We start from the raw sequence: 25,718 nt of genomic DNA, 5'->3' as shown, positions 1-25,718 counted from the left end.
ACAATCTAACACACAGCACCCACTACATGCCTTTCCTAATGGCAAAGTCTATGAGGCAGTAATAAAAATTCTACTATGTAAATTAGTTTCTACTATGTTAAATGATAGAATTATATGAAACAATTTCATGCATCTTTAGTGACTATAGTTGCAGCACGCAATTGACCGTGAGGAATTCTCCTCACTTGATTGACACATTTTATCCCTATCCAGAATTTTTTACCTTTCAATTTTTCAAGTATGCTAACTTTCATCCTCTACTTCACCAGCTTTGCTTTCTACATAGCAATAAGCCCCCCTCTTCTTTAAATTGAATGATATCCAATGCTACCTCAGATATTGCTTTCTTCATCTCCTCAGCCACCGCACATGAATTGTGATCTCTGATTTCCTCTAATAGGTGGTTACCATAACAATAGTTGATTAATTCGTTTTTTTTAATTCGTGGATATTTCTCACTTGCAAATTCAATAATGAATACTGTGTTGAAAACAATGTTCACACTAGGTTCACATACTCTAATCGAAAGTTATGCATGTAGGTCGGCACGAGTACGACCTGTTTATTTGTTAAAGCCTAGCCTGCCGAGCATGAAAGTGAAAAGAGGGTGACTTGTTTTTGTGGAACTCATCCTTGAATAGATCTCAATGGAATTCTATATAGTGCCAAATGCCATCACCATTTGTTTTCCATTCAGAACCCCAAGCCTACTGATTAACCACTTTGCAAAAAAGCATACTGATTAACCATGTTTATCGAGCTATCGGCCTTGGCCCTTCTCTTCCTCCCCTTGCTTTTCTTCATCCTCGACCTCTCGGGCGACTCGAAAACCGGCAAGTGCAAGCTCCCAAAATCATACCCAATAATCGGTTCACTATTGGCTCTCTACAAGAATCATGCCAACAAACTGGCATGGTACACTGAGCTTCTCCAAAACTCTCCCTCCGCCACTTTCTCCATGCACCACTCTTTCCGCCACCGCTTTGTCGTCACCGCAAACCCCGCCGTCGTCCAGCACATACTCAAGACAAACTTTCCCACCTACCAAAAGGGACCCTCTTCCCGCCAAATGCTCCAGGAGCTCCTCGGCGACGGCATCTTCAACGCCGACGGTGACAACTGGAAGTTTCAAAGACAACTCTCCAGCCATGAATTCAACACCAAGTCGCTTAGGAAGTTCGTTGAGATGGTGGTTGACACTGAACTTAACCTCAGGCTCATCCCCATTTTATTTAAGTCTTCTACAGACCGAACTGTTCTTGATTTCCAAGACATTCTCCAACGGTTTGCATTTGACAACATATGTAAAATCGGGTTCGGATACGACCCCGAGTATCTCCTTCCTTCTCTGCCACAAGCGAAATTCGCTGTGGCGTTCGATGATGCCGTCAAGATCAGCAGCGAGAGATTCGGTTACTTGAGAGCGGTGTGGAAAATCAAAAGAGCTCTGGGGATCGGATCGGAAAGTCGTATCTGGCAAGTGGTGTCCGATGTCCGCGAGTTCGCTAACACCATCATCAGGCAAAAGAAGCGAGAGATGAACGAGACCAAAACACTCGAGTCTCACGACCTTCTCTCTCGGTTCTTGAGCTCCGGCCTCTCCGACGAAAAGTTTGTCACTGACATCGTCATTAGCTTCATCCTTGCCGGCAGGGACACTACCTCGGCGGCGCTGACATGGTTCTTCTGGCTGATAGCAAACCACCCTCACGTTGAGAGCGAAATTCTAAAGGAGATCGAAGAGAAGTCAGAGACCGGAGACGGATACGATGAAGCGAAGGAGATGGTGTACTTACACGCGGCGCTCTGCGAGAGCATGAGGCTGTACCCGCCGGTTCCGATCGACAGTAAAGAGGCGGTGAACGACGACGTTTTGCCAGACGGGACCAAAGTGAAGAAGGGGATGGCAGTGGGGTACCATGTTTACGCGATGGGGAGGATGGAGCAGATATGGGGGAAGGACTGCGCGGAGTTCCGACCCGATAGGTGGTTGGAGAGGGACGTGGCGGCGGACAAGAGGAGGTTCGTGGCAAAGGACCAGTATAGCTACCCGGTGTTTCAGGCAGGGCCGAGGGTTTGTTTGGGGAAGGAGATGGCGTTTCTGCAGATGAAGAGGGTGGTGGTTGGGGTTTTGAAGAGGTTTAAGGTTGTTCCGGAGAAGAGAGAGAATGGATTGGAGCCGGAGTTTGTTGCTTACCTTACCGCGAAAATGAAAGGTGGGTTTCCGGTAACTGTTGTGGAGAGGGCATAAGTAGTCGACTAATATTCTATAGTGTCGATGTGTGTTGACCTCTGGAAGACTACAAGTTTTTTCGCTGTCTCTAGTATTTGGCTATTTGTTTTGGAACTTTGAATATTAGTTGGACAACAAATTTTATGTAGAATGTATTTTAACTTTGTATTTTTCTGTTTGTCGAAAAAAACTTTGTATTTTTATGTAGAATGCATTATTGTACTTTGGATGTGATATATAATTATTGACTTATAGTACATGAGTCTAGGCCTACATCACCTACATGCATGAGTCTTTCAATTTGGTGCTCTGTAGGTTTCAAGTATATGTATCTTTTATCAAACTTATTAATTAGGATGTCGTTACTAGCTTAAGTGATTTCCATTTAGTTCTAAATGGATTACAATCATCAGGCAGTGTCAAACACTAAAACACACAAGCAGATTTCAAAGATCCCAGTGGTAACAGAAAATAAGATATATCCTAGGCATTAATTTCCAAAGTATGTTTAAAGAGTTTACTCCCTAGGTTGGGAGTATTTTTGTATAGGAATCTTGGAAGAATTGTGTCAGCTACTCAGGAGTTAAATGCTTGACAACCTAACACATAAATCTAATGTGTTCAGCCACACATAGCACCTGCTGCATGAATGCGATTTTCCTAACACTAAGGCCTAAGCAGTCCAAAACTTAGGGTTCAGCTAGAAAACTCTTGCTTCAATTTACGCAATATTTCCTAAATATTATGCGGCCTCCAGCATTAGTACTGTTCATAAGAACTTTGGGTTATTTTCAAAAACACCACTGAGTCGGGTTGGGCTGTTTGGGCTTTTGGGTTAGGTTAGTCTGCTTGGGTTTTTCGTTCGACAGTTGTTTAGAGGGAGAGGGGAGATGTTGTTCGGCCATAATTCGGCTTCTCTTTCACGAGTCACAGAGAATTGAGTTGCGAAATTGATTTGCAGATTGCAGCTGATTGTTTCTCCTGTTTGGTTTTTGAGGTTAACTGTTCTTTCTGTTGTTGGTTTGATTTGGGGTTTCATTTTTGTCTCCATCATTTGAATTAGAATTCAAGTTCTTTTTGGGAGAGAGGGACACAGAGAGAGGAGAGAGAGAGAGAGAGATGGATTGTTTGGTTTTCCTTCTTTGCTCAATTGACGCAGTGAGTAGGAGAGAAACGAATAGTCCATTTGTTTCGGAATGACTTGGGGTTTGTCAGTTGTGAGATTTTGAGTCTTTGGGAAAAAGTATGGAGAGATGTAAATAACCCTTCAGTGCTCTTTGGTTGGTTCGGATATGCACCTGTTTCGGCAATTGGAGCTTTGCATTGGATTCTCAGGTTGATCAAAGCGATTTTGGTTCGTCTCAATCGATCGTAAAGGTAGAACTCTGCTATATATATATAATTGATTCTTGGTTTCGATCGTCTTTTAGATATGATTTCATTTTTAACTCAAGTTTGGGTCATCTTTCTCCGGGTATGTCTACTTCTGCAAAGTTTCTTATTCTAACTTTGCTTTCAATTTGGTTTTCCTTTCTTAATTGGTTTCTTCTCGCACAGTAGGAGATAGATAACAACTCCATTGAGTGGATAAGCAAACCTTGAAGATAAGAGGGGAGCAATTCTAATGATTTCATTGGCGATCTCATAGGCAGGAGAACAAGTGAGGTTTGATTACTTCTGCTAAGTTTATAATTTGATCTCATGGGACTAACAATTTCTCTTAATTGTAAATTTGCTTCTTGCTCCTCTTTTATCTTTTCGTATTTTGGTTTCAACTTGGAATTAAATTTAACTGTATTTGGTTGATATCTTTTATGGAAAATGCTCTAGCGCCATAATATGGCACTAGATCCGGCGCCATAATCACACGTGGTATGTCTCGTCACATTGACATGACAGCAATTACAATAATCACAAAATGTTATTTTTAAATGAAAAAACAATCATATCCTTATTAATCAAACGGCTCTAGAATATTATAAACAAAATTATAGTTATTTTTTATATCATTTATTTTTCAAAATATTTTCAAATGTAATAAAAATATATGATATATACAAAGTATGCTTGAATATATATATATATATATATATATATATATGCGTGTGTGTGAGGTGCCTATATGATAATTGTATTAATTAATTATAGTCATTAATGATTCATAAATGTAAATTAATTAAATAATAAATTTATGAATCTTGACATATTTGTCTTTAGAAATATTACCATCGACATAATTATATTAAATATGGTAATAATTAAGATATGTATACTCTAGGAAAAATAACATTTGTTATCTTACATATTTCCTAAAATAGATTATACCCTAACAAAAGAATACTCAATTTCAGAAAAAAAAAACATAAGAATCTTACCAAAAGTTTTCATCTAAATATAAATGTTGTAATTACCTTACATTGTCTGAAATTTAAAAATAAATATATTTTATACATATATATATTAAATATATTTTGTGTATATATATCTTTTAAATATATTATATATATATATATATATTTGCGTGTGCACACACATTTTTCAAACAAATTTTGTAAATTTTAATGTTTTTAAATTGTATTTTAGAAATATTATTGTGATGAAAAAGAAGAAATGATAAAAATAACAAAAAAATTATTTTTATAATAATTTAGAACCGTTAGATTAACAAAGATATGATTGTCTTTTCATTTAAAATGATATTTTTATATAATTTTAATTGTTGATGTGACAATGTAATATGTCATCCCACTTAAGATTGCGGCGCCGGATTTAGCGCCATATTATGACACCCTAGCACTCCTCATCTTTTATTTATCTATCTAGCTTCAATTGCTTTTAACAATCGAAAGTGATTGAGAGATTGTAATAATGTGCAAATTAATGAAGGATTTCTACTGCAAATTGATCAACTCTGACAGTGCATGATCTTCTTTTTTGTGTGTGTTCTATTAATAATGTCTCTTTTACTAAGCCAACAAGTGAAAACTCTTGCTTTATTTTGGTTGCCTAATGTCACATCCCGCCAAACTTAAGCAAAATTTTACCTTGAGCATTCTAGGCGGGTCCGGAATATGGTGGAACCCTTTGGAAGAACCTAGAAGATGTTAGAAGTCTCAAGAAGCCTTGGGACATTTCCGGAAATCTCTAGAACCTTGGAGAGGCTAGTGGAACTAGACTATTCAAGAATCCTCTAGAACACTCAAGGATAATCTCAAAGTCTTATAGATTTGGATAGACTTAAGGAGAGTTATCCAGAACTCTCTAGCCTTGTAGATTTGGATAGACTCAAGGAGAGTTATCTAGAATATACATAGTCCTAGAAGTATCTAGAACTTGTAAAGTAGGATGAGGAGGCCTATAAATAGCAAGGCACCCCTCTCATTTACACCATCAAGCAATCTAGCAAGCAAGCTATCAAGTAAACTTGTAAGTTCTCTTATTCAATATAAGTTCTCTTTCGAAATATTCTCTTGCCTTTCAATTGTTCTAGCAGGGCGTTTGCGAGTAAGGCTGACTTAGCATAAGGGAGTTGCTAAGGCCGCACGAGTAGCATAGCGAAAGAAGTAAGCTCGTGACAGTTGGTATCAGAGCCGAAGTTCGATCAAGAGGCTAGCTCGACACAATGGCAAAGAACGGCAATCCTGTTGGTAGTGTTTCCGACGACACGCAAGAGAAGGGTCATGAAGAACTTGTCAACCCGACGGTTCCAAAGAAGGAACGAATGAAGGACATACTAGCTGCAATCGACTCACGACTAACCCAAGTGGAAGAGAGCGTGAGTGGCATGGGAGCCCAGGTGGAAGACTTGGAGGCAGAGGACGCCGCAATCCACACTGCGATCAAGGGCATGATACTCAAGCTAGAGGAGTCCTTGCAAGGCAAGATAGACAAGGTTCGCGAGGAGTTCATGGGGGAACTCGCCCGGATGCGTGAAGTTCAAGAAAGGGAGCACAATAGCATGCTTACACGCATGGAGGAGATGCAGGCAGATTCTGCACGCATGGAAGCTATGCAGGCAGACCTTGCCCTATGCAAGCGCGCTCTAGCCGCGGGGGCTAGCACCAGCAGCAGCGTAGAGGCCAAGCGGATCGAGGTGCCAAAGCCAAAGAGCTTCGGAGGCATGCGCAACGCTCGAGAAGTAGACAACTTCTTATGGGGGCTAGATCAATACTTTGGGGCCGTAGGCATCATGGAGGAAGATGCCAAGATAAAGACCGCGTCTCTTTATCTCACCGACACCGCCATGTTATGGTGGAGGAGAAGGCGAGGAGATGTCGAAAGAGGTACGTGCACCATCTCTACCTTTGATGACTTTGTGAAAGAGCTTAAGAAGCAGTTTTATCCCGAGAATGCCGAGGATGAGGCAAGAGCTCGCTTGCGAAGGCTCAAGCACACCGGGCCAATTTGTGATTATGTTAGAGAATTCACTAACTTGGTGCTTGAGATTCCCGACCTATCCGACAAGGATGCTCTCTTCAACTTCATGGATGGTCTCCAATCATGGACCAAGACGGAGCTAAGGCGACGAGGAGTGCAAGACCTTGCTACCGCCATAGCCGTGGCCGAAAGCTTAGTTGATTTCTCAAGTCCAAGAGAGTCCACCAAGCCCAAGGAGAAGAGGAGCAGCTATGCCAAAGGTGGGGGAGACAAAATCCAACGCAAGGAGGAGCCCCGCCGTGAGAGCCACTCGGCAAGGTTCAAGGATAAAGGCAAGTCAAGAGACATGCGGAGCTCGGACAAGCCAAATGACAACAAGTGCTTCTTATGCGATGGTCCGCATTGGGCTAGACATTGCCCACAAAGGAGAGCACTAAGCGCGCTCTTAGGAAGTCATCAAGGCGAGAGTGAAGCCGAGGGTGGCAATGGAGGTGCACATTTGGGGTCTTTGCAGGTGCTTAATGCTATCCGCTCAACACCCAAGGTCCAAGCCAAAGGTTTGCTCTATACGGACATCACCATATGTGGGAAGCCAACAACGGCGATGCTCGACACGGGGGCAACTCACAACTTTATTTCCGTTGAAGAAGCACGCAAGCTTGGACTTAAGGCAACAAATGGAGGAGGTTCCATTAAGGCGGTTAACTCACCTGCCCGCCCAATACAAGGAGTAGTTCGAGGAGTCAAGACAAGCGTGGGAGCTTGGTGTGGGAACCTAGACTTCTCGATTGTACCGATGGATGACTACAAGGTAGTCTTGGGGTTGGAATTCCATGATCAAGTCAAGGCATTCCCGGTGCCATTCGCCAATAGCTTATGCATTATGGATGGCGAGAGGTCGTGTGTGGTGCCAACAACCCGAGGAGCAAAGCAAGACATCAAGGTCTTGTCGGCACTACAATTCAAGAAAGGCATCAAGAGGGAAGAGGAGAGCTACTTGGCCATCCTTAGTGAGTTTGATGATGAGGAGCCAAGGCCTCAAGATGACATGCCCAAGAAGGTAGCAGCAGTTCTTGAGGAGTTCAAGGATGTATCACCCGCGGAGCTGCCCAAGAGACTACCCCCAAGGAGAGAGATCGACCATGAGATAGAGTTGGAACCAGGGACCAAACCACCCGCCATGGGTGCATACCGCATGGCGCCACCGGAGTTAGCAGAACTAAGGAGGCAATTGAAGGAACTTTTGGACGCGGGGTTCATTAGACCTTCGAAAGCCCCATTCGGTGCCCCGGTGTTGTTCCAAAAGAAGAAGGACGGATCTCTACGCATGTGCATTGACTATAGGGCGCTCAACAAGATCACGGTAAAGAACAAGTACCCTATCCCTCTCATTGCCGATCTCTTTGATCAATTGGGTCATGCACGCTACTTCTCAAAATTAGACCTTCGTTCGGGGTACTACCAAGTGCGCATTGCGGAAGGAGATGAGCCAAAGACCGCATGCATCACAAGGTACGGTTCTTATGAATTCATGGTCATGCCATTTGGTCTAACTAATGCACCGGCGACATTTTGCACCTTGATGAACAAGTTATTCCACCCCTACTTGGATCGGTTTGTGGTCGTCTACTTGGACGACATAGTGGTATATAGCAAGACCATGCGGGAGCATGTGGAGCATTTGCGGGAAGTGCTCAAGGTTTTGCGGGAAAACCAGCTATACGTCAAGATGGAGAAATGCTCATTCGCGAAGCCGGAAGTGTCGTTCTTAGGACACAAGATCAAGGACGGCAAGCTTATGATGGAGGATTGCAAAGTGCATTCCATCCAAGAATGGGAACCACCCACCAAGGTACATGACTTAAGATCTTTTCTTGGGCTAGTTAACTATTATCGCCGCTTTATCAAGGGATACTCGGCGAGGGCTGCACCATTAACTGACCTTCTCAAGAAGAACAAGGCATGGGAATGGACAACAAAGTGTCAAGAAGCCTTTGAAGACTTGAAGAAGGCAATATGCGAGGAGCCCGTACTTAGCCTACCGGATCACTCCAAGCCATACGAAGTGCACACCGATGCTTCCGACTTTGCCATCGGTGGAGTCCTCATGCAAGAAGGACATCCAATTGCTTATGAGAGTCGGAAGCTCAATGACACGGAGCGGCGCTACACCGTGCAAGAGAAAGAGATGACTGCCATCATCCATTGCCTTCGAGTGTGGCGACATTACTTGCTTGGGACCAAGTTTGTGATCATGACCGACAATGTGGCAACAAGCTTCTTCCAAACTCAAAAGAAGCTAAGTCCAAAGCAAGCAAGGTGGCAAGACTTCTTGGCGGAATTTGACTACACCATGGAGTACAAACCCGGGAAGGCGAACGTGGTAGCGGATGCACTAAGCCGCAAGACGGAGTTTGCAAGCATCTCGCAAGTCACTAGCCCATTGCTAAGCAAGATCAAGGAGGGACTAAGGGTAGACCCTCAAGCACAAAGCCTCATCACCTTAGTAAAAGAAGGCAAAACTCGGAGGTTTTGGCTAGACGACGACCTTCTCTATACAACAGGCCGCCGCATCTACGTACCAAAGTGGGGAAGCTTGCGAAGGGAGCTAATCAAGGAGTGTCATGATTCCAAATGGGCCGGCCACCCAGGTATGAAACGCACACTTGCCTTGCTAAAGTCCATGTATTATTGGCCAAGGATGCGGGACGGGGTCGAAGAGTATGTGCGGACTTGTCTAGTTTGCCAACAAGACAAGATAGTTCAGCAGCAGCCGGGGGGCTTGCTAGACCCTTTACCCATTCCCGAGAGACCATGGGAGAGTGTCTCTATGGACTTCATCACTTGCCTGCCGAAGTCCGAGCAGTTTGGGAGCATCATAGTGCTAGTGGACAGATTCAGCAAGTATGCAACCTTCATGGCCGCATCAGCCGACTGCACCGCGGAGGAGACAGCAAGGCTATTCCTACGCAATGTAGTCAAGCTTTGGGGAGTTCCAAAGAACATTGTCAGCGACAGAGACCCGCGCTTCACGGGGAGATTTTGGACGGAGCTATTCAAAATGTTGGGGTCAGATTTGAACTTTTCAACAAGCTTCCACCCACAAAGCGACGGTCAAACGGAACGCATCAATGCTCTCTTGGAGCTATACTTACGGCACTATGTGAGTGCCAATCAAAAGGATTGGGCCAAGCTTCTAGATGTGGCGCAGTTTTCCTACAACCTGCAGCAAAGTGAGGCCACCAACAAAAGTCCTTTTGAGATCGTTTTGGGATAGCAGCCTACTACCCCTCTATCCCTTGCCACTCACTATGAAGGGAAGAGCCCAGCCGCATTTAAGTTTGCCAAGTCATGGCACGAGCAAGCAGAGTTAGCTCGAGCGGCGTTGCACAAGGCTGCCAAGAGGATGAAGAAGTGGGCAGACAAGAAGAGGAGGCATGTCGAGTTCAAGGAAGGCGACCTTGTACTTGTGAAACTCTTGCCGCAACAGTTCAAGGCCTTTAGGAAGGTGCACAAGGGCTTGATCCGCAGGTATGAAGGACCGTTTGAGGTGATCAAGCGCATAGGCAAAGTTTCATACAAGCTCAACCTCCCGCCCAAGTTAAAGATACATCCGGTCTTCCACGTGAGTATGTTGAAGCCATACAATGAGGACGAGGAAGACCCATCAAGGGGTATATCGCATCGGGCACCAACGGCGGTAATCACCAACTTCGACAAGGAAGTCGATGAAGTGCTCGCAGATCGGGTCATTCGACGTCGAGGCGTACCAAGTTACAAAGAGTACCTCATCAAGTGGCGAGGTCTGCCCGATACGGAAGCAAGCTGGGAGTCCGAGGATACGCTTTGGCAGTTCAAGGACATGATCCAACAATACAATGAAGCGCGATGAGGGCATCGCGGGATTCGGTGGGGGAGAATGTCACATCCCGCCAAACTTAAGCAAAATTTTACCTTGAGCATTCTAGGCGGGTCCGGAATATGGTGGAACCCTTTGGAAGAACCTAGAAGATGTTAGAAGTCTCAAGAAGCCTTGGGACATTTCCGGAAATCTCTAGAACCTTGGAGAGGCTAGTGGAACTAGACTATTCAAGAATCCTCTAGAACACTCAAGGATAATCTCAAAGTCTTATAGATTTGGATAGACTTAAGGAGAGTTATCCAGAACTCTCTAGCCTTGTAGATTTGGATAGACTCAAGGAGAGTTATCTAGAATATACATAGTCCTAGAAGTATCTAGAACTTGTAAAGTAGGATGAGGAGGCCTCGAAATTGGCAATTATATTTGGTTGTAAGGACTGTGTATTGGGAGTTTTTTTGGTTCTGTAAAGTAAAAGAGTTAGTCAACATAATTTTACAAAATGATTAAATTAATTAGTATGATAAAAGAAATTTGTACCTCAATTTTATTTGGAACACCCTTCGGTTTATGGTTTGATGTAGTAAGATGAATAGGAACAACAGGACCATAAGGAACATCTTGTGCGATTTCATAAACTGTAGGTCCGAGTGAATTATTAACCTGATCAATTTGAACATTATCAATCTCTCATGCTGACGGCAAACGACGAGTACTAGTGTCAACACGTGGACGCCCCTTTGTCTTCACTCGTTCTGCAGGTTCTTTAAGAAACGTACTACCATGATTCATCAGCTCATCAATCTTTATCAAAAATTCCCGCCTTCTTTCATCGTTTTGTTGTTCAACCCACTTCTCCAATCGAACTATATGTTGTTTAACTGGAACCTTTTCTTGGTCATCAATCCTGTCACTAGTATGCATGGTTTGACCAACACCCAACTGTCTCCAATGCTCGTGAATTACATCAAGAGGAATAGGCTTATCAGAACGTTTGAATTCATCAATCTCATGTGCACAAGGCAAACCGTGCGTCGTTCGTATAGCACAACCACAAAATGCCAAATCCTTGATATTTTTGATCCTGTATTTGATGAACAGATTCAAATAAGTATAAAATACATTAATATATAGTGCTATATATATAATCATTGAAATTCAAATCACCTTTCAGCTTCACACACAATTTTGTTCAAGGCTTCAATTGATACATAACTTATTAATTCTTTCAAATAGTCATGTTTGAAATTATTTTGCAGGAAACATCGACTCTTCTCAAAAGAAGACTTGATATCGGTATGATGCAACTCCATCAATGAATATATATTATCCCATGAATTATTGAAGTCCAACTGACTAGATTTAAGTTGTCTCTTTAACTTTGAATGCGCACTCTCCACCCTAACAAAAAGAGCATGCAAATTAATGACATAAGACACATATTAAGTATGTTTTGAAAATTTAGAAATAATGGATCAGAGCATGAGGATCACCTATTCGAAGTAGTGGTACCAATGTGCATGCAATTGTCTGTCCATTCAACCACAAATCGTTCTTTGTACTTGTCCAACCAACTGTTTTTCACATAATTTACTGCACTTGGATATGAACTGAATTTAGACTCTAAATCCTTGAGATTTTTCCAATACTCATATTCGCTCGTAGAACCAACTATAGTGTTCCAAGCACTATTAAATGATTCCCACCCTTCCTTTCTTGCAAACTTCTTCTTGCACTCTTTCATCACATTCTTGTAAATATGCCACTTACACAAGAGATGTCGGGCATGAGGAAATACTTTGTTGATGCTATTCATTAGTGCTAGTTCTCAATCAGTGATAATAACATTTGGAGTATAGTCATCAAACAAAAGAGTCTTCAATCTACTCAAAGCCTATGTGTAATTGTCTTCTGCCTCTCTTGACATGTAAATAAATGCAACATTGAAGGTTTTCTCAGTAGATGTTACCCCAACAATTTCAAAAAGAGGAAAATGATATATGTTTGTCTTGTATGTGCAATCCATAATAAGAACATATGGAAATGTACGTAAGATCTTAAGACAATCTGGATGACATCAAAATAAGTCAGTGATGATATTACCTTCACTCCTGTGGTGCTCAATGTAATTGTGTTCCCTTAACTTATGTAGCAAACATTGTATCTGCGATCTTTCAACCATAATTTTTGTCCGATATGCTGCTCAGACATTATATATGGTCTTCATAGTTGTTACGTTTTTTCGATCTCGTTTCTTTAGAGCAATGAGGATATCCTTGGGTTTCATCAAGCTAGTTGACATATCCACTAACATTGCATGTTCTTCCTTAGATAAACGTCCAGCATAGGAATGACCATGAAGAGATTGAGCATGACGGTGGTTATGTATACCACATACTACCTCCAATGTCCATGCATCCCCAAAATCATTGATTCCCCTCAATGCAAATGGACACCCACATCTCTTCGTACCACTAACCTTCGGACGCTTTTTCTTTTTACTATCTTCATCAGCATGCTCTTGTATATTTTTACAATGAGCTTTAGTCTTTAAAATACGCATGTAATAACCACCACGCTCGCAACAAAATTTTATTTTTGGTCTCTTTTTCTTATTCCCAATCATTCCTGAATCAGACCTTTGAATAATAATAACCATATTATTTTTCTTTCCAATACAATGAACCCACTCTATTAGGGCATCTCTACTTGGGAAGACCTGCAACACAATAGTATCAAACTATCAAATCTAACAAGTGTAAAACTACTTAATTGATGAAAATATAACACTAAAATACACTATATTGAGCTGTAATACTACCAAAACTACTCCAAAAGTTTCTACATGTCAATGTGATAAAAAGCTATATTTCAGATTGGATTTGACCACTAATCCAAGCTGTAATACTACCAAAAGGCAGTTATCATTTGTAGGATTGGATTTGATACCAACTGATATTATTTTGGTTGAGTTCTTTATTATGTAAATGTTTCTGAAGTAGGTCATGTCTGAAAAGTGTTTGTGACCATGTTATTAATATATATTTTTGCTAGGAGTTCAAATTGCAGTAGTGAATTTAGTCTTAAATATTGTGGCGTATGTGTTAGTGGTGATATTACTATGACATTGTATACTATATCATGCTGTAAATCATGAGATAAGAGTGTTAAACTATGTTCCCTATCTTTTTGTGCTTAGTTTTAGAAATAAGAACATCAAGGATTGAGCAGTGCTGAATGTAATCCGCAGTTATGCACTACAACAACTATGAACTTTGTGGCTATAATTGCACTCTAAACATGACTTTCTTTTGAGTTGCAGGATAAAAAGCTATAATGCAAGTCACTCTAATGTGGTTTGTTTCTGAACAGGATGGATGTAGCCATGTTGCTTAACACAAAACAGATGACTAAAAAATTATGGGAGCTGGTCAGTAAATAATTTTGCACTCTTTTTTTTTCCCCACTTTCTTCTTCTCTTTACCTTTCAGACTTAAAGGAAACAAAAGAGGATATTCAGATTTACAGAATCAAATTGCTCTCAGTCACCAGCTAGATTATGTTCTGCAAAGGAAGCTAGACTTGGATTGAGATGTGGGCGAGATATATTTGGCTCTGCTTACCGGGAAATTACAACAAAACTGAAAGAAATAAATCAGAAGTACAACTTCTCTCTAGAAATTTGAGGACACATTATTATTAAGTTGTGGTTTCTCAAGTATTTTGATTATCTTTGATTACAACTAAATTTCCTCATCTCTTATAAACTTGGAATATTTGTGTGATGATTCTTTCTATCGGAATATTTAATCAAAATTATTATTTTGCAACCTCTTTCCAGTACCTACAATATACCAATTTTTTCCTGCATTGCAATGAACATTTAATTAATCATAAATCCGTATATTACTAAGAGAAAGAAATAACAAAATGAAAATATCAAGATGTATTCAATTGTAAAAGTTTAATGCAAGACACAATACACTAGTAAAGATACAAGGATGCCAAACCCTAACAAACAGTAGCATAGACATGCAAAAACATACAAAATTGGAAGTCATGTAGAACAACAGAGGCACAAGACTAGGTTGAAATATTATATAGATTGACAATTGCAAACAAAACCTAAATGGATAGCATTACGTTTGATTTTGGCTTAATAATTACCTGGCTTGACATGAATAGATTTGTATAATCTTTCATGCTTTCTGTTTCTAATCCAACCCTATCATATTGAGAGGATTCAATGTCAACTTCATCTTGATTTTGTTCCTGCATAACCAAATCATATATTGGCATTCAATTATATAAATAAGAAATAGTAGACAAGAACCTTCTTAATCAGCCCATACCTTATATTGAGATAGAGCCATCGATATTTGACTATCCACCACTTCATCTTTAGTTTCTTCCATAGAATGCTATTTTAAGGCAGACATAGATTAACTTGAATGTTACTCTAATCGTTAAAAAATATGAAACGACTTGATGGAAGATTTTAGGGTTGTGACTTGTTCTTGTTTTTGGGTTAAAAGTTGTCAAAGAAGAAGAGAAGACCAAGAGGTCGTAGGAAGAAAAAGAGTAGAGTCGGAAGACTGAACGACCTTTTTACTGAGTAAAGAAAAATCTTCTCTTTGTTCTTAATTGTCTTTTTAGGTGAGTTGAAAAAGTCAAAGCGAAAAAACAAAAATTCAAGAGGTACAAATAGTAATTTTAGAGGTGCAAATAGAACCTCCCTTTGTCATTTCAAGTGAAAGCGAGGATTGATTTCACAATAATTTATTGTCCGATCGCTTCTCATTAATTAGCTCATATTCTAGCCTGTGATGTATATATATGATGCGTAGGTGAACAGCAACGACTATATTGGATACTCGAACAACAACAACGACTAGCCACGGTTGGCATTGGAAGCCTTTAGGCAATGTCAGCCACAAACCTCTATCCATAATCCATCCTTGGAAACATGATACATTAATTGGCCAGATCTAGTCTTTCTATCTTGGATAGTCGAACACTATATGAGCGAACAACGTCTTGTAGAGTAATTATTCTGTGTACCCGCCATATTTCGTGACATTGTCATGTAATGTATCCAGTCAATCATATTACGCCATGACAAAATTAACATACATAATTTTTTTTTATGAAAATGAAAAATCCTCATTACGTGTTCAATATGGTAACCGAATCGGAGCTGGCGTTTGCAGGGGTATAGCTTATTCCCCACTCCTTCCTAATTACAGTGGGAAACTCCAGGGGAAATTCTACAGCCTAGGATCACCTGAAAACGACCATGCTGACGGTTTCACTTACGTAGTAGTGGGGGGCACACATCTTTATATAAATGTTGCAAACACAATTAGAATCGAGCCACGTTTGCTGACGAACTTACTTACGTATCACTATCATTATTTACTCATTCTTACCACCATGACAGCGACCTCTTACGATTTTAGTAAATTTAAGGAATCAAATCTTGTACGTCATTGACCTGAAAAAAGAACGTCTGTATATCAGTGGTGTCTAGGGGTGGGCATAAAAAACGGAAATCCCGATCCCGTCCCGATTCTGTCCCGAAATTCATAGGGACGGGACGGGACGAAGGTCTAAAAACGTTCGTCCCGTCCCGATCTCGTCCCGCTTCATTCTAATGGGATGGGACGTAGGACGAATAATTTCTATCCCGCTTCGTCCCGTCTCGTCCCACCTTTAATGAAAACTTAAAAATTATTATATATTTATATCAAAATGAAACTAATTTATGTTCTTAATAACTCTAAAATTATATCAACTCAAATAATAATGGTAATTTATAATATTTTGAACATAATATGTATTTTTTTGTTAAAATTTCATTATTAAATGTTACTTTGTCCCGTCCCATCTCGATCCCGTCCCGTCCCGATCCCGTCCCGATTCAAAAGAGTGGGACGGGACGTGGGATGAGCTATGTCCCGTCCTATCCCGTCCCGTGCCCACCCCTAGTGGTGTCTATAAATAGACCAGAGCCACCATTGCCACCCACTCATACACAACCACGAGCTATATATCCTAAGCCAAAACACACAAAGACTTCACCTCCTAGCTCTCTACTGATCCATTAGCCATGTTTCTCGAGCTCTTAGCCTTCTCCCCTCTTTTCCTTCTCCCTTTGCTTTTCTTCATCCTCAAGCTTTCCGTCGACTCGAAAACCGGCAACAGCAAGCTCCCCAAATCATACCCAATTATCGGATCCTTTCCCGCCATTTACAAAAACCATGCCAATAGACTCCCGTGGTTCACTGACCTTGTCAAAAACTCCCCCACATCTACTATTTCTTTGCACCATTCTCCTGGCCACCGCATAGTCGTCACAGCCAACCCCGCCGTCGTCCAGCACATCCTCAAGACAAAGTTCCATATCTACCAAAAGGGCGAGGCCTTCCGTACCACTCTCCAGGACCTCCTCGGTGACGGCATTTTCAACGCCGACGGTGACAACTGGAAGTTCCAAAGACAACTCTCCAGTCATGAATTCAATACTAAATCCCTGAGGAAGTTCGTTGAACAGGTAGTTGATATTGAACTTTACGATAGACTAGTCCCTATTCTATCGAAATCTTCTAGCGATCGAACCGTTCTTGATTTCCAAGACATTTTCCAACGGTTTGCATTTGACAACATATGTAAAATCGGGTTCGGATACGACCCCGAGTATCTCCTTCCTTCTCTGCCGCAAGCGAAATTCGCTGTGGCGTTCGATGATGCGGTCCAGATCAGTGGCGAGAGGTTAGATTCTATGCGTCCAGTGTGGAAGATCAAGCGAGCTTTCGGGATCGGATCGGAAAGACATCTTCGTCGGGTGGTTTCCGACGTCCGTGATTTCGCGAATACCGTCGTCAGACAAAAGAAGCGCGAAATGGACGAGATGAAGACTTTGGAGTCTCACGATTTGCTGTCTCGATTCTTGAGCTCTGGCCACTCTGACGAGAAATTTGTCACCGATATCGTCATCAGCTTCATTCTCGCCGGAAGGGACACGACCTCGGAAACACTGACATGGTTCTTCTGGCTGATGGCAAACCATCCTAACGTTGAAAACGAAATTCTCAAGGAGATCAATGAGAACGTGGAGACCGGAGCCGGATATGACGAAGCCAAGGACATGGTTTACACACACGCGGCACTGTGCGAGAGCATGAGGCTGTACCCGCCGGTTCCGACAGATGGCAAAGAGGCTGTAGAAGACGACGTTTTGCCGGACGGCACTAAAGTGAAGAAAGGGATGACGGTGTCGTACCACGTTTACGCGATGGGACGGATGGAGCAAATATGGGGTGAGGATTGGGCGCAGTTCCGACCGGAGAGGTGGTTGGAGCATGACGTGGCAGCGGACAAGTGGAAATTCGTGGCGAAGGACTCGTTTAGCTACCCAGTGTTTCAGGCGGGACCAAGGATCTGTTTGGGGAAGGAGATGGCGTTTTTGCAGATGAAGAGAGTGGTGGGTGGGGTTTTGAAGAGGTTTAAGGTTGTGCCGGAGAAGAGGGAGAATGGGAAGGAGCCAGAGTTTGTTGCGTACCTCACTGGAAAAATGAAAGGTGGGTTTCCGGTGACTGTTGTGGAGAGGGCATAACTGCGTAAGTACGTAGTCGACTATCAATACTTCAATAGTGTGTCAATTTGTGTTTTTTGTTTTAATGATATGAGTGTCATTGAGTGTGTTTACCTCTCGAAGACTATATATTTTTATGTATTTATTTGTATTTTAGTAACGTACTCCCCTTCGAATAAAAAATCTAGAATGTACTGTTGTACTTTGGATGTGATATCTACATTATTGACTTATCGTACGTGAGTCTTTCAATTTTGGTGCTTTGTTGGTCTCAACTTTCAAGTATCAAACTTACTAGAAGGTCGATAGTTAAGTGGTTTCCAATTAATTATATATGGATTACAACCATCAGGCAGAGTAAAGGGTGATGGGTAACAGGCAAGCTTCCCATTTTTCCATATCTCTCCCATTGCAAACAAGTAAGAAGTTCGAACTTGAAGCCCTCTCTATTCTTTAGATCCTTTAGGAAGAACAAATAGCTATCTGTGAAACCTTAGTCGCACAGGAAGAATGCAACGTTTGTTTTCCCATCTTATTTTGTTTAGCTCCTAACGTCCAACCAAATGCAATGTTCAATTTGAATAAAACCAACACTATGTATTACGTACCAACTTTGTTGAAGTCGAAAAAAAATTATTTCAAAGTAGACATGCAATATTTTTTTACCGAGCAGAAAGATTTAAGTTTCATAAACACTTTTAGATGATTGAGTATAATATATAATATATACTTGGACTTTTGAGGTCAAAACTGTCTGGTAAATACAAACTGAAATATTGCACACACTTTGGTGGAACGTACAATTTCATTTTAGCTATTGAAGTAAATAGCTCAGCTGACGACAAGTTTATGTGAATAATTTATAAGGTTGTGAAAGGAGACCTAACATCTAACAAAACCAAGACCAGTAACTTGAAGGGTACGCATGTACTTAACCATTTCACACCAACTATTTGCGTCAATGACAGTGCCTTAAAGTTTACAAAGGTCCTATACAACCTCACTCCCGCCGGTAAACATCTATATTCTTTTTGGATTCATGTTAAAGCAAGAATGATGCTTATTGTACATTCCTATTCACTACCCCGTTACATGTTACAACTTACAACATAATATGTCAATGTGAAGAGAAACAATCAGTAATGTAGACTTAGATATAGAGAGATTCTAACTCGAAGGCCATGGTTATGGTGAAGAGCTATATGAGCAGGCTCTACAGCACGAGAAAAGGTCCTTTATCACTTCTTATGGTGCATTGGCAACTCTTTCCAGGGCCAAGACCGGTCGCTCTCCCAAAGACAAACGCGTAGTCAAAGATGATTCTGTAATAACCCGATTTTTCGGGTTCAATTTGTATGAATTCTTAGAAATTTATAAACTTGGTAAAGTTATTAAATCGCATATTTTTCGCTTCTTGACGATGTCAAATCGAAAATGGAATCGTCTTCGGAAAACTAAAATGGAAAAAACGTTACGTTTCCGCAACGCGGGATTTGACTTTTACTCCGTCACTCATTTCTGAAAACTTCCTTCACGAAAGTTGTAGAGCTCATCGATACGATTTCGTAGACATATCACGCGTTCTAATCGGACGTCGTATGTGAAAGTTATTAGCGACAGAAGTTAGTTTCTGATTTTGAAAAAGGGTATAAAAATGAATTATTAGGAACTAGGGTTTCCAATTTCGGAAACCCTCATTCTCTATCTCTCTCACCCCGCAGCCCTCTCCTCTCTCTCTCCCTGACCCTCTCACCTCTCCTCCCCTCGTCGTCGGCGATTTCGCCTCACCGGCCGCCGTGGCTCTCACCGCCGCATCCACGACCTCCGCAAGCTCGACCGCAGCAAACCCCGAGCAAGATGCGTCCTCCCTCGCCGTCGTAAAGCCCGCGCGACAACTCGAGGCTTCTGCGACTTCCTCCGCCTTCCAAGCTCGTCGTCGGCTAGACTAGAGCACGGGAGCTAGCCTGTCACCTCCGATTCTCACCCCTGGTGCCACCTGCTAGGAGATTGGACCTCGATTCGCGCCGCTGCCTTGCCCCCCTGCTCGATTCGATCGCCGCCTTGATTCCAGCTTCTCCGGCGACATTTCAGAGGTTCTACGGTGAAAACTAGGTAAAGGTTGTTAAATTGATTGCTGAGATTGTTTGTGGGTGTAAATTGTGGCTATTTGGAGGAGTTTCGGTGGAGGAGGAGGAGAGGATCGTACTGCCACCTAGGGCGGCGCGTGAAGAAGTGTGAGGGGAAGAAAAAAGAGAGTTTTGAGCGACGGTGGGGCGTGCTACGCGCCGGTTGTGGAAATGGCACGTGGGCCCCACGCGCGGTTGCCGGAGGTGGGGTGTGAACCCCACGCGCCGCCACGTGCGACGGCGCGTGAACAATATTTTTCAAACAGTAAATGTAAAAAGTAATTATGTACATTAATTGTAAAAGTAATTTATGTACAGTAATTGTAAAAGTAATTTACGCATATTAAATGTAAAAGTAATTTACGTACAGTACTTATAAAAGTAATTTCTAGAAAGTAAATCAGTGATTAGTATTTACTGGAATAGTAATACGAAAGCAGTACGTACATGAACATTAGTACGTAACTAGTACGTACAAAACAGTAATATGTAAACAGTACGTACATGAACATTAAATACGTAAACACCATAAACTGTTGATCAGTAACAGTAGAACTAATTCGGTATTTGAGGTTTTACGTAACGTTTCTAATCACTTCTTATCAAATCTAGGTGATCGACTAAACAAGTGAAAGATTTGCTTGCGGTATTGTGGAAATTACGCTCAGGAAAATAAGGTGAATAAATCTCACTATGACGAGTCTACCCTTGGTGGTGATTCATAGTTACGTTTTATTGTAAAAAACTGAACTATGATATGTATAAGATATAGTGGGTTGTGTATATGTATAAATGGTAAAATCAATACATATATATGGTTGATATATCATATACTGTCATATTTCTATTTCCAAATAAGTTTATTTATAGCACTGATATTTATTTTATTTAAGCATGAATCGTTTGTCTTTTTGTGCAATGACATGTGATAAATGTATTGTACATGGTTTTAACTTGAGTTATGTTAAAACATTTTTCTGTCTTCGGACCTATCTTCGGATGTGTTAGCATGTCGAAACCTAGCCTTGGCCGAGCGACAGTTACGATTCAGTTAGAGCTCTAGTGTCTGCCGGTATATTGCATGAGGGGTAACAGATGAGTTACCAACTTATGAGTACCCATATTTTTGGGATGTTGGGTAACAGATGGGTTGCCCAATGCCCGATGGTGTACTGCATGAGGGGTAACAGATGAGTACCTGTATTATAAATGTAATTGAGTAAACAGATGAGTTGCCCGATTTCTCATGAGCACTTATATTTTCAGATATTATTGGACAACCAGATGGGTCGTCCTATGACTCATGAGTACATTTATAATTGAATGTTTTCAGTATTTGCTCTTGTATTACTATGCATATTATATTGTTGTTTTACTCACACGAGCTGCAAAGCTTACCGGGTTTGTGTTTGCAATCCCGGTGCACCTATTCGATGGTGTAGGAGATAGTTCTGCATGTGTGGATTAGCAGAATTGACGGACTACTCTCAATACTTTGAAGTTTCTTTATTTTATTTTGTGGTGAGGATTGAGAGGATTTTACATTTTTATTTGATATAATACTTGAATTATAAATTGGTTTTGTAATAATCAATTCGATTGAGATGTACTATGAACTCATTAACGATACGCTGTGAAGATAAAATGATTTTTATTTATTGAGATTGTTTTAGAGTCTTTCATGGCTTTGATTTCGAGTTTTATACTTAAAATTTCGAGGTCGTGACAGATTCCACTGAGCAAGAGCTTTGGTGGGAAAGTAAGTGCCCGTTTTTACTTTGTCAGACCACACATTATTTCTCAAACACCAACAAGGGATGGTAATAGCCCTAATCATATATGTTGACGATATGGTAGTTACTGGTAATGATACTATTGAGGTGGACAGATTACAAAAGCAGCTAGCCACAGAATTTGAGATGAAGGACCTAGGTACACTCAAGTATTTCTTGGGCATTGAGGTAGCCCGGGGAAGTGATGGTATCTATCTGTGTCAGAGGAAGTACATCATTGATCTACTAACGGAGACATGTATGTTAGATTGCACTCCAATTGATACTCCTATTGAGTAGAACCATCGGTTAGCAGAGTACCCAGATCAAATGCCCACTCATAAAACTCGTTATCAGAGGCTAGTTGGACGCTTGATTTATTTGTCACATACCAGGCCAGATGTTGCGTATGCAGTAAGTGTTGTGAGTCAGTTTATGCATAATCCGAGTGTGGATCACATGGATGTTGTTGCGAGGATTTTGAGGTACTTGAAGTCATCTCCAGGGAGAGGAGTAATGTTTTCTAATCACAACAATATCCTTGAGATTTGTGGCTTCACATATGCAGACTGGGCTGGAAATATTACAGATCAAAGATCCACATCAGGGTACTTTACCTTTGTTGGAGGTAATCTTGTTACGTGGAAGAGTAAAAAATAAAATGTAGTAGCTCGATCTAGTGCTGAAGCAGAATATAGAGGTATGGCTCAGGGAGTGTGCGAATTGTTATGGCTTATAAATTTGCTACAAGATTTGGGTATTAAGCCTAAATGTGCCATGCAGCTGTACTGTGACAACAAGGCAGCTATTGATATTTCACATAATCATGTGTAACATGATCGTACAGAACATGTGGAGGTTGATCGTCATTTTATAAAAGAAAAGCTAGACGCGAAGATCATTAGTTTTTCTTTTGTTTCTACAGAAGAGGAACTTGCCGATATGCTCACAAAATGAGTGTCTAAAAGGGTCTTTTATGATTCTCTTAGCAAGTTGGGCATGGTTGATATGTATGCACCAACTTAAGGGGGAGTGTTGGCGTGAAACACGGTTCCGGGATTCACGGAGTGAATCACGGATTGCTTTTGTGGGTAGACTAGTATATATGTACATCATGTGTGTATGAATTATCATCAAGCAAGTGTAAATTGATATTCAACTGAATTGAGCGGTGCTTGTTTTGGTTACGTAGCCTATCCCATTCAGTAAGTACATCCCCAACGCGAAGATACCATGCGTTGGTCCTCATCCGAAGAATGTGATACTCTTAGCATGTGATGCATTTGGTGTTCTCCCACCTGTGAGCAAGTTAAACTTGGCACAAACCATGTATCATTTCATAAGTGGTTATACTACCTTGGTAATGTTTCTATTCTTCCAAATTTATTTCTGAAATAGGTTAATAAATTTCAAATCTACTGAGACTCTTTGAAATTTATAGGTTGCTGGAACTGAAGAGGGTGTGATCGAAGGAGCCACGAGCAACATTCTCGGGTTGATTTGGTGCTGCCTTTTTAATGTTGCATCCTACCAAGTATACAGCAACGCTGGCTGAGAAGATGCAGAAGCATGGTGCAACCGCATGGCGCTGGTTAGCACTGGCTGGTCTGGTGGAAGATTCAAGTAACATAATTACAAAGTTACTCTATCCAGGATAAATAAGCTTTGACCCACATATGATTTTCCTCCATTTACGGATCAGCAAAGCGCATTAAGCAAGCTTACACCAGGAAAATTATTGATGCCATTCACTCTGGAAGCCTCTTGAATGAAAACTACAAGAAGACTGAAGTATTTGGACTTGAGATCCCCACTAATGTTGAGGGAGTACCTTCAGAAATATTGGATCCAGTAAACACTGTAAGTAACTTTTCTGGTTACTCTATCCTCTATTCAATATATATAGTGATTATGCTGCATAGTTTTATTCCAAATTCCTAATGTCATTTCGATTTAAATTTGGATTGTAGTGGTCAGATAAGAAGGCATACCAACGGCTTCTCTCTGCTAGGGTTTCCTGGCTGATAAATAGACCGAGAGATCTCACCTATGTGTTGAGATATATATCCTACATTGGGAAATTAAGACATAGTCCAATGAGTTTATAAGGGTTTGGTATGAGTTACTCCATCCATTGTCAATTGGTTTTATCATAGTATCAGAGCGGGTTACACACGTCCAAGTCACGCCAAATGTTGTCTACGTGTATAACTTGAAAATTCGCCACATGTGCGGGGGCGTGTCGAAAATATACATCTCACATTGGGAAATTGAGACAGAATTTGTGGGTTATAAGAGTTTGGATCACTATGGCGGCAACGATTGCAAGAGAAGATGTGATGTGGCTGCGAGCCGGCGTAGGAGCAATATCGGGTACCCGGACATGGAAGTCTACTTTTGTGGACATTTTCTTTCCCTTAAAAAACTTGTGGTGATTCCTGTCTTCATAGCGGCGATCACCACCATATGGGGATTGAAGAGCGGATTCTTATCCGGTAAGAAGAGCCTGGTGTCTATGTATTTTTGTGCAAGGACAAGAAGGAGAAGCAACGGGTTCTTGATGGTGGCCCTTGGTTCTATGGTGGCTCAATGATGGTGTTAACAAATTATGATGTACTTAGTCCGTTGAATATGGCGGCGCTCAACCATCTGGAGATTTGGGTAGTTGTTAAGGGGTTGAGGATTGGTATGTGTACCGAGGAGACTCTCAACCGCCTCAGGGTTGAACTTGGTGAGTTTGTGGAGGTGGATTTGAAGGTGGTGAAGCGTAAGGACCCGATCCAGCGGGTTCAGATTATTCACGATGTTTGACAAAGAATCTTAGCTCGCTGATGGTTTAACTTTTCGTCGAAATTTCTAGTTTTGCTGGAAACTCGTTACGAAAAGTGTCATGGCATTTGCTCTGAGTGTGGTCTTTTGGACATGGTAGCGGTGCTTGTGACAAAGGGCAATGATAAGATTTAGATGTTTTTCTAACCTATTGATATGCTTTTATAAGTTGTATAATATTTTTTTTTAATTTTTTTTCTGTTTCAATTCGGGAATAGTTCTTAAAGAATAAATTTATACTATGTACTAAGTTTGAGTTTTGGCTTATAACCTCTTGTCTGCTGTACAATAATAACGGAGGAGTATGTAATAACTATTCAAGTCTTTGTTTTATAAAATCCTAATGGATTCCATAAAAAAAGAAGGCATACCAACAAACAATGCTGAAGTTGGCCGCCCTGTTCAAAACTAACTTCTAGACTTTCACAAGCTACAAGATTGGCAAGGACAGCAAGCTGACTGAAGACATCCTCGCGGCTGGTCCGAATTTATAGTGAACTTGTTGTAGCTGCATTAGGAAATAATTGTAGTATTCTTCTTTTTTCTTTTACGTAAATTAATTTTTTGTTCAATAGGATCAATTTTATCCTTTGTAGCCCCCAAGTTTCTTCTGCATAAAATGAAAAATCGTTTCTTAATTTCTCTGTTATCTCTCGACCTGGGTTAATAGTTAGAAAAATTTGGAATACTTCAAAGATCAAACCCAACTTTCAGAAGTTACAAAAGTAGGAATGTTCGAAACCCAACTTTGAGAACTCTTTGGCCATTTAACTTGAAAGTATTCACCAACCACAAAGCAACGGCTTGTCTAGCTAGCCTACTCTTATCAGCAACACACTCATTGCAGTTGTAATTCCGAATGGATATGAGCTAGGGCAGGACAGTGCTCAACTGGTTACATTATCAAGTCTGCCTTTGGGCAAATCAG

At 41.1% G+C, this 25,718-nt stretch overlaps 1 protein-coding gene and 1 pseudogene across 1 annotated transcript; both read left to right on the top strand.

Moving 5' to 3' along the window:
• The first annotated feature begins 488 nt into the window (after positions 1 to 488).
• Positions 489 to 18,095, top strand: LOC126785170 (cytochrome P450 94A2-like). The gene is made up of 2 exons (XM_050510783.1): positions 489 to 2,216; positions 18,050 to 18,095. The coding sequence occupies exons 1-2, from the start codon at positions 749 to 751 to the stop codon at positions 18,082 to 18,084; spliced, it is 1,503 nt and encodes a 500-aa protein (XP_050366740.1). The 5' UTR covers positions 489 to 748; the 3' UTR covers positions 18,085 to 18,095.
• Positions 18,096 to 19,244: 1,149 nt separating this feature from the next.
• LOC126784124 (phosphoenolpyruvate carboxykinase (ATP) 2-like) lies at positions 19,245 to 25,284 on the top strand (annotated as a pseudogene).
• Positions 25,285 to 25,718: the final 434 nt, after the last annotated feature.

The sequence above is a fragment of the Argentina anserina genome, chromosome 2 (assembly GCF_933775445.1).
Source record: "Argentina anserina chromosome 2, drPotAnse1.1, whole genome shotgun sequence".
NCBI lineage: Eukaryota > Viridiplantae > Streptophyta > Magnoliopsida > Rosales > Rosaceae > Argentina > Argentina anserina.
The sequence above is the reverse complement of the archived record's forward strand: the minus strand, read 5'-3'. Positions and strand labels throughout refer to the sequence as shown.